Source organism: Sinocyclocheilus anshuiensis, unplaced genomic scaffold (assembly GCF_001515605.1).
Source record: "Sinocyclocheilus anshuiensis isolate Anshui unplaced genomic scaffold, SAMN03320099.WGS_v1.1 scaffold457, whole genome shotgun sequence".
Taxonomy (NCBI): domain Eukaryota; kingdom Metazoa; phylum Chordata; class Actinopteri; order Cypriniformes; family Cyprinidae; genus Sinocyclocheilus; species Sinocyclocheilus anshuiensis.
Window position 1 is genome coordinate 2,992,667 of NW_015537939.1, and position 10,541 is coordinate 3,003,207.

At 33.0% G+C, this 10,541-nt stretch overlaps 1 protein-coding gene across 4 annotated transcripts in view; it reads left to right on the plus strand.

Moving 5' to 3' along the window:
* LOC107662227 (potassium/sodium hyperpolarization-activated cyclic nucleotide-gated channel 1-like) overlaps positions 1 to 10,541 on the plus strand; it is a 112,871-nt gene that overhangs the window by 82,596 nt on the left and 19,734 nt on the right. For all 4 annotated transcript variants that reach the window (XM_016452184.1, XM_016452192.1, XM_016452177.1 and 1 more), the window contains exon 5: positions 7,131 to 7,277. In XM_016452184.1, coding sequence (XP_016307670.1) covers positions 7,131 to 7,277 — 147 coding nt within the window. The remainder of the gene's footprint in view (positions 1 to 7,130; positions 7,278 to 10,541) is intronic.

Below are 10,541 nucleotides of genomic sequence, written 5' to 3' on the forward strand. Positions count from 1 at the left end.
GAAGGAAGGAAAGCAGAAAGAAAGAAAAGGATTGTGCAAAACATTTCAAATTCAGGAACACTGGCACATGTCTGCAGGAATCGGCTAGTAAATCATGTGTCGATGGCCTTTTTGAAGCGGATATATAAACATGCCGCTGACACTAAAAGGACACCAGCTGTCATTCACACAGACGGCTGAAACATTTTAGCATTACCTCAGTGGGAATCATGAAGTCCATGTAAGCAAGCTTTATGAAATCCCCTCAGGATGAAGTGAGTTTATCTGCTCTGGCAGTACCAATGATATTTGTGCTTTAAGCCACATGCCCAAAACAGCTTGACTTCTCTGTGGCATCTCACCACCTCAGGACTGCTCCTATAAAAGCCTCAGCACTGCCCAAACCACCAACCCAAAAGTTTCCCTTCTTTGTGAGTTCAGCGTAAATCAATGCACTGCAAACACAAACAGGCCTTATCATGCTCTGACAGACACACTGTAATCAATGTAGAACAAGAAGTGACATTGTTTTTTCATTTTTTGTTTTCACCCTCATTTTCGTTGCTACCCGCCGTCTTACCACAGCGTCACTGGCCTGCAGTGTGCAAGACGATGTTTATTCACAGGTGCTGTCGTCACCAGGCTGACAATCCGTTAAACCAAACAGGCTGATCCCCTGATTCCGCTTCCTGAATGTGTGTGTGTATGTGTGTGTGTCTATGTAAGCAGACTCTGATTAAAATGGATGAGATTCTGAAGTTTCTGGAGTTTTTGGCCTCCAGCTCATGTTTTTCCAAAGTTTCAATATGTGCTTGTGTAAGGGTAGGGTGGCCATCTGTCCAGTTTTAGGCCTTTTTTTTAAATGCTATGTCCAACTACCTGCACAGCCTCAAGTCGGATGCTCATTTGTCCTCTTAATACAATCATCACTATTTTATACTTTATCAAATGGTATATAATTACTAAATAGATTTAAACATGGGCTAAGTTTGAACTAATATTAAGTGACCTACATTTTAGACACAATACTGACTCCAAAATAGTTCCAAACAGTCACAGCAGAAAATTTGTGGTTCCAATCAAAATTTTTTTTGTTTTGTTTGAGTGATTCAAAGTTTTTAACAAATCATCAGTAGCTTTTAGTGTTGGGCAGTAACGCATTACTTTGTAATGCGTTACTGTAATTTGATTACTTTTTTAGTAACGGAGTAATTTAACGCGTTATAATTTATAGTATAAATTAGTTATTAAAAAAGTATAGTTACAAGCCGAGGTCCCTATACGTTACTGCCGCGTTACATTGCTGACAGAATGCAGTGTTTTATAATCTAGAGATTGTAAAAAAGGATGTAGCACACACACTGTCGAGTCAAGTGCCAGTGGATTAGAGACCTGCACCCGCGAGACCCAACGCAACAGAGTGCGGCATGGGACAAGATGAGCGAGTGCCGGTGAGGGCGGGTAGACACTCGTGTGTGTGCGGGATGCGGGAGAATAAAATTATTCACGGGACTCCCGCAAAATAGAAATATCTAAACATAAAATATCTAAAACAAATAAATTGTTATTCATCTATTGCACAAAAGCAACATGAAATAATATAAAATATAAACGATTAACAGGTGCAAGCGTATGCAGAGTTTCTATTTAGGCTATAACACGTGTTTGCAGCGTTGAGCAATGCAGTGCTGAAATTTGCGTGCTCACGAATCCTCTCATTATAACACACGAATTGTAGACATTATGAAAGATTCATTATGCATATATTTATTGTTTTATAACAGAGACTTGTGAGACTGCGATGAACTGAGATGTCTTTTAGAGATTATAAATGCAGCGCTACTGGCATTCTGTGTAACTTGCCCAACACTGGTAGCTTTAGATTATTTGTGTTAAACTTTTGCAGTATTTTTTAAATGTTAATAAAAAAAATTCTTGCCAAATGACGGCATTTCCATTACCTGATGTTATGCAACTAAAACTTAATTTTTTCCTTTCATGATAAGTCATGACGACCAATGTTGGTAGGTAGTGTTGTTTTTGGCGGCCTGTTTTAATTTTAGTTTTAGTCTAGTTTGAAAACTGATGGCATTTTAGTCTAGTTTTAGTCTACGAAAACTGTTGACATTTAGTCTAGTTTTAGTCAATGAAAATTGTGTTTTAGTCTCTCTTTAGAAATGCAATTCTATTTAACCCACGTCAACAATATTGCATTATACATTTAATTATAAGTCATCGTCACATGACCAGCATTTTCGTTGCCTCGTCTCGTTTTCGTCACGTGATAAAGGTTCGTTGACGACGATATTTAGTCATAATTTTCGTTGACGAAAGCAACACTATTGGTAGGTTTACGTATATCGCAGCCACCACACTAGGCATGATTTTCAATGAAAGGATATGTAGGCGTGTATCTTTTGCGAAGCAGCACGGAGAGCCACTTCTGGGACGCTTCTGAAATGTGCCAAGGCGATATTTTATAAAAATGTAGATTAAAAACTATTGCAAAATGACGCAGTTTCCATTAACCAATGTTGTTACTAAAACGTCATTTTATCCTTTCGCGATAAGTCATGGCAACCGATGTTGGTAGGTTTACGTATATTTTGCAAAAACTCCCAGATATCGCAAAAAAGTTTTTATGCTCGCTTGAGGTGTTTTTTCAGGCAATTCGAAAAAAGGAATATTTTGGGGTATAATATACCCCTTATTTACACGGCACGCGTCTGCGGCACATTACGACTCCGACTCGGCACCCAGAGCCGATTGCGGCCGCTCACTGCTTGTGTTTATACCAGTTGCGGCACGTTTTAGAAGCGTCCCAGAAGCAACTCTCCATGCTGCTTCACTAAAGATACATGCATACATCTCTTTCGATTAAAAAAATTATGACTAGTGCTGTGACTGCAACATACATAAACCTGCCAATATCCGTGGCCATGACTTACCGCGAGAGGAAAAAAATATGTTTTTAGCCACACATCTATCATTTTTATCGATATTTATAAAATATTCCAAAACTTTTGTGCAGATCTCTAATGGAAACCCGGCGAGTGACTTGTTGCCACCTACTGGCAGTTTTGGTTTTATATTTAAAGGATCATTTTTCCAACATTTTATATTTGTATATTCAAAATATTTTGGATTTTATTAACATTAATATTATAACATTATATATCTAGGTGTAAACAGTCTCTGTAAATACTAATCTAAATTTTGCCTGATTTCATTTGATTGGTAACAGCCCTGCAATAGTCCTATCTTTCTACTGTAATTGCATTTATTGAGTAACTAAAAAAATAAAAAAATAAATGTAAGGGGACATATACATTTAAAAGGGTTAGTAGAGTTGACTTTATAGAAAGGTTAAAATGCCACAGGAAATAGATTTTAATATCAGCCCCCTAATGGAAAAATTTTGGAAACGTTTCTGTCACTGCTTATACAGGTTTGGGATTATTTAAGTTTTTATACCATCTTCAACTGTATCCTACAAAGTGTCCTCCTTTTTGGTGTTATAAAAATGGCCACCCTATGTAAGAGTCTTCCTCCTGGTAAGCTGCTGTCCAAGCTTCTCAACTAGCTTTAAAAATGTACACTACATAGGATTTCTCATGCACACTAGTCTAGATTATATGTGTCTGAAAATAAACACAGTGACAGTGTCTCAGAAAGGAAGTCCATATCAGAGCTTTGCTTTTGCCCTGATGCCCAATGACTCACTGTATCTCTACAAGAAGCTGATGGCACTCGCACCGCCACTGACTGACTGACCACAGGTCACTCTTACTCATATTATGAATATTCAGCACTCTCTCTGACTCGTCCAGATTAGAAACATAGTATGGGGAATTCACTAGGAATTAATTGTGCCCGCACCATTTATTTGCATTGTTTTAGCATTCAATTCCATTGCCTGAATTATGCAAATTATGGTACTGTAGTTAAGTATCAGACACCAATCGATAATACCAATCGATCCATGTCAGATTCGTATACCCGACAGATATACAGATTCGTAATACCTCAAGAGACGTATTCTAAAATCAGCATGGTCAAGCTAAAGCAGTCTGTACCATCTTAGTGTCCCACAGCCTAAAGACATCAGCTCTTAAATTCTCAAGGCCTCTGTCTAAGAGACAAGGATAAAGACTTCCTGTCGGGACTGTAAGTAGCCTTGGGTCTAGCCGTCTCCCCGCCACAGATGCAGCAGAGAGAGACGGGGAGATTTGAAACATTAGTCTAATTGCTTGGTGCTTGAATTGTCATTTAAAGCCATTTCACCCGCACTGATAAAGGATCACGCGGTCTTCTGTTCTGTCCTGTTTCTGTGCTGCTGCATTTCCCACTCACTGCCATCACATAAGACACATGCTTTCTTCCATGTAAAACAATCTGATTATGGAAATAAACATTAAAAGTGCTGTATCCTACATGTTTACAGTACTTACGGTTACCAATTTAGGAATAAGCATGTTGTTTTTGCAACTGTGCTGTTCAGATTTCGAAGAAAATTAATTGTTATGATTGGCTAAAATGAAAAACACTGTTTTATTTTTTACGTTTTACATTTGTGAAAGGAATACTACATTTGTCAAGATCATGCACTATTAATTTGTCCTGCAATGCAATGCATTCAATCTAACCTTCCATATTAAATGTGATAAATGAACTGAAATCAATGATTTTTAATATCAACTTTTGGCAGTTTGATCATGGAGATGTTTTTACCCAAATTGAGATTAAAAATTGTTTTTATTTATTTTTGTTGAGAAAATATACTACTATTGTTTATTATCAAAAGTTGTAAGATTTATTTATTTTTTTACTTTTTAAAAAATAATTTTACAGTTTTATTCAGCATGGATGCATTAAATTGATAAAAAAATTAAGATATTGTTAATACTGTAAAAATTAAAAGTACATGTAAGTGTAAAAGGGAATTAACAGTAAAGTCCTTTAAAATGTTACAGAATAATTCTATTTCAAATGCTGTTCTTTTAAACTTTCTAGTCATCAAGTAATAATAATAATAATAATACAGTTTTAATTATAATAATATTAATTAAAATTGTATATTTTCTTATAAATAATTATTTCATTTTAGATTATATTAATATAAAATAAAAATATTGATTTTTAATTTAATATTGTATTAGGTGAAAGATACATCATGCAGATGCGCTGGGACACATCATCAGTGATGTATTTGTTTTTACATTTCACAAAAATATTAGGCAGCACAACTGTTTTCAACATTAATAAAAAAATGCTACAGCCAGTTTGAATTTGTGGAACAGTTTCTTTAATGAATCTAAAAAGTACACTTATAGAGAATAGATAAAACAGCTCGTACAGAAATAGAGTTCATATATCTAACAACATTTATTGATTAATCATGAACAGAAGAGCTGATATAGATATGTAAGTCAATCAATGTAGAAGTTTAAAATAGATTGCTCTGGGACAGATATAGACTGTCTTGGTATCATTTCCTGTGACGGTATGGAGTGGGCAGCCTGTGTAGCTACAGAAAGCATACGAAATTGAATTTTTGTGTAACCAGAGATAGGTAACAGGGAGCAGGTGCTGGATTAGACATTCCTGCTCTGATGTCATCAGCTGAGTTGGCAGACAGGAAGTGTTCATCCGCACGCACCACCTGCCCACAGACAATGACCCAGCACAATTCCCTGTGTGCGTGTGGATGTGTGCGTGTGTTACACAAGGTTCATCTGAAAGACTCATCACTAAATCCTGCATGAATTAAAAAGATAATTTCATCAAACGCCTACACAGAGGGGCATTTCATTGCTCAAGGTTGCTCTTTCATAGCTCAGGTAAACGTTCTGAGTTTTGTTTCATTTAAGGAGCAATTCCTTGGGGGACGTAAAAATAGAAACAGCCGAGACAATAATAGCAAAGATAATTTTGTCCTGGATGCATTTGATGAAATGTAAGTATCAAAATCTCTGACTTTTGATTGCAGACTTTAATTGCGAAATTGAAGAGCACAACAATATACAAATTTAAACCATTTCTAGTTCACAAACTACTCTAAATTGCATTGTCATTAAACACACTTGCACTACCCTTCAAAAGTAAAAAAAAAATTTTTTTTTTTTTTTTTGCTCAGAAAGGCTGTACTTATTTGATCAAATATGCAGGAAAATACTAATATTAAATAGTAAATATTATTAATAATGAAAATAATTTTCTATTTGAATATACTGTATTTTAAAATTAAATTCCTGTGATTCAAAGCTGATTTTTTTTTCTGCATCATTAGAAGTTTTCAGTGTCACATGATCCTTCAGAAATCATTCTAATTATGCTGATATTCCTTTATTATAATATGTTGCTGTTCAAGAAACATTTATTATTATTATTATTATTATCAATGTTGAAAACAGTTGTGCTACTTATTTATTTATTATTTATTTATATATTAACCATTTATTTATTTATGTAATACATATTTTCAGGATTATTTGATGAATGGAAAATTTCATTTATTTTTTTAAAAGAACAGCATTTATTTAAAATAGAAATATTTTGCATTAATATATTTCATTATATTTTTATCACTGTCATTTTTGATCAATTTAATATGTCCTTGTTGAATAATTTAAAAATGATAATGATGATTATTATTATTTGTATTTGTATTATACATTATTATACATTATTGTAGTATTATTAGAATCAAAATAATAAACAATAATAATAAAAAATTATATTTTCAGAATTTTCAGCAAGTAATTTGTAAAGAAAGTGTTTTTGCATTTATTGGTAAAATTGTTGAAATAAATAATTGTGTGTTTTTTTTTTTAGAAGCAGGAGACTAACTCCCGTGGTGTGCAATGTTGTGTCACTGAGGTCAAAACACCCAGTCCTGTCAAATGTAATCAATGAAATACAGCTAATGTTGCATATTCTGCTCAAAATTGTACATGTACAATGTACAATCTGACAAGAAACAACAGTAAAGGACAGAAAAAGACACGCCTTAAGCAAAAGTCTCCATTTGCCCTTCATTTAATTCAATTGCAATCTAGGAGAACCAACTGTGATATTATTTCCTATGAGTCTTGCTTACTTGCATCAGTTCCAGCTTTTTTTTTTTACTCAAAACTTTTTTTCTCTTACAGTACAAGCAAGTGGAGCAGTACATGTCCTTCCACAAGCTTCCAGCTGACATGCGGCAGAAAATCCACGATTACTATGAACATCGCTACCAGGGAAAGATCTTCGACGAGGACAGCATCCTTAACGAGCTCAACGACCCGCTCAAAGAGGTGAGACACAAATACCTCATAGTAGTGCTGACCCAGGGTCAGAGCTAATGCGGCCACGGGAACATTTCAACCTAAGCATCTCAGAAAATAAGTGCTGATCTCGGATAATCTCCCTGTCTGGACGCATAATCGCTTTCATTTGGATATGAAAGGAAACATCTTATCTTAGATCTTCACTACTTCGCTATTATTTCAATGCCACGTACAGTTCTTTAAGCCCTAGTAACTGCTTACGGCAGATTTACTCATCTGTATCAGTAACGCTGTGTCAGGTTATTGGTAATTTATATTAGACTGAGTTATAAAAATCTGATATCAGCCCCCCAACAGCCACAGCTGATGTTCTTATAGACAAATTAAGACTTTTAAGTTTTTTATGATGTCATAAGGAAGATTAACATCTACTGTATGTCTGATTGAATATAATGAAATATATTTTTTAAATAACATATAATAGCTTTATGTGGTATTTTAATATTAAGTAATGATTTCCATACCAACATTACATTAAAAGTAAGTCTCATAATTATATCCCATGAATACAACACAAAACACCCAGCGTGTTGAATTAAATATATGAAAGTACACCATTAAAATGAAATCAATATGGCAAAAAATCAATGCTTAATGCTGTGATAAAAAAGACACCAATTCACATATACACAATGAGATACATATTAAATACTGTTAGAAGGTAAATAAATCAATTCTAGGTTGTTTTGCATAATATTACAAATGTGTTTTGCATAATATTTTGTATAAAATTAAACATAAATATAAATGATACCTTTCTTGTTTTGAATAACATTAAAAATATTATCTTAAATACATTATCTTTTTGCATTACAGTTCAATTGTCAGTTGTGTTTTAACAATAACAAATATTGTGATAAAAATTCCATTTTAATAAATAAGTATTGGGATATATATTCAAACAAAAATATTATGCAAAATAATAAAAATATTGTCTTAAAGGCCTGAATTGTCTTAAAAATTGTGATTAAAAGTGCCATTTTTAAAATAAATATTGAGATACATCTTCAATATTGTCAGAAGGCAGCAACATAAATAAATATTTTTTTTTTTTCACAATTTCTAAATTAAAAAAAAAATGCTGCATAGTTGAAATCCTCTATACAATAAAAATGGAAAGGTCAAGCACATTGCATTGTGGGATACAGTACCCAACACAATGTGCTCTATTGTACATTATACTGCACATTTTGGTAAATATTAAAGGTCATCTAGATATTCTACAAGTACAAAAAATTAGCATGCAGTAGACATATGCATTGGAAATGTATCAAGATTGCCAAGAATGCAGCACTCATGTCATCGTGATTGAGCAGACAGAGTGAGTGTCTATTATGACACAGCAAAATGAGAGATAACACTGACGGCATCATCCCCAAAACACCTTTAACTCCCGGCAGCACCTCCCTCCCTCTCTCTTCCATCTCTCTCTTTCCCGCACCGCCTTGTGACAAACCAGCTTTAAATAGATAAAGTCTCCAGCTTGTCTCCCTAGTGGAGGTAAAGGGTTGGACGTGGCTATCAAACTCATTATTCCTCCTGTGTGATTGCGGTCAGAACCTTCCTGACGCTTTTCTGACTACGCCACGATTTAAAGCTCAGTGCAAATTTATTCTTCACACCCAAGCCACACCAAACAAACACATCCTTCAGCCCGGAAGCATGGAGACAAGAAAGACTGAAGATTATGTGCATCAGGCTTTCAGCTAATGGCTGAAGTGAGCTTGACACTGACTGTATGGGCACCATAAAATAAGCTCACTGCAATGCAGTGGGAAGACAGTCTATAGAGGCTGGTGATTGTCGCAGAGGAGAACTAAGCAAAAAGTAAAAAAAAAAAAAAGCTTTGAAATCTGTAGTTTAGAAAGTCATTTTTACATTGCCCAGCCCTACTAAATAATATGTTAAATATTCACAACATATTTGTTTTTGCTGATAGTTAAATATGAAGCAACATTGTGATTACTGAGATGCATATCACATGTTGTCAGAAGGTAAAAACATTAAGAAACTTTAAATTATTTGTTTATATGACACCTTTCTCGGCTGTTTTACAAACAAATAAACAAACAAACAAATAAATAAATATTTACTGTTTTCTCTTTCTCTTGTCCCACAGGAAATTGTGAATATGAAATTAAGCAACAGTGTGACAAAAAAACACCCTTCCTGTCATTTCAGATATAAATATTGAGATACATATCAAATATTGTTAGAAAGCAAAAAACATTAAAATAAATTAAATTAATAAATAAAAATAAATAAATACGTTTTATTTATAGTACACCTTTTTTGGTTGTTTTACTAAAAACACAAAATATCAAATATATAAAATGTTTTACTTTTTTGCATTACTATTCAGCTGTTGTTTACAAACAAATAAACAAACAAACAAATAAATAAATATGTACTGTTTTCTCTTTCTCTTGTCCCAAAGGAAATTGTGAATATGAAATTAAGCAACAGTGTGATAAAAAAAACACCCTTCCTGTCATTTCAGATATAAATATTGAGATACATATCAAATATTGTCAGAAAGCAAAAAACATTAAAATAGATTAAATTGATAAATAAAAATAAATAAATACGTTTTATTTATAGTACACCTTTTTTGGTTGTTTTACTAAAAACACAAAATATCAAATATATAAAATGTTTTACTTTTTTGCATTACTATTCAGCTGTTGATTTAATATTGAAAAACATTCAGATAAATAAATAACCAACCTAAATAAATAAGTAAATAAATAAATGTTTTGTTTTTGTTAATATTACATCTTTATATTACATTTAAAAAAACGCTATCTTAAATGCGTTGTATTTATTTATTTATTTATTTATTTATTTCCTATTCTATGTGTGTTGAGCATGTATTCTTTCCGTTTTGTCCCACAGGAAATTGTGAATGCAAAATTAAGCAACAAATTATTTGTGATAAAAACTTAAAATTAATTCAAATGAAAATTATTAATAATAATAATAATAATAAATCTTTTACACAATTTCAGTTATAGATACATATCAAATATTTTTTAAAGAATAAATAAATAAATACGTTTATATTACACAATTTAGATTGTTCTACAAAAACGCAAAACATCACAAATACTGTAATACTGTGTTAAAGGGGTCATATGATGTTGCTAAAAAAGAACATTATTTTGTGTATTTGGTGTAATGAAATGTGTTTATGTGGTTTAAGGTTCAAAAAACACATTATTTTCCACATAC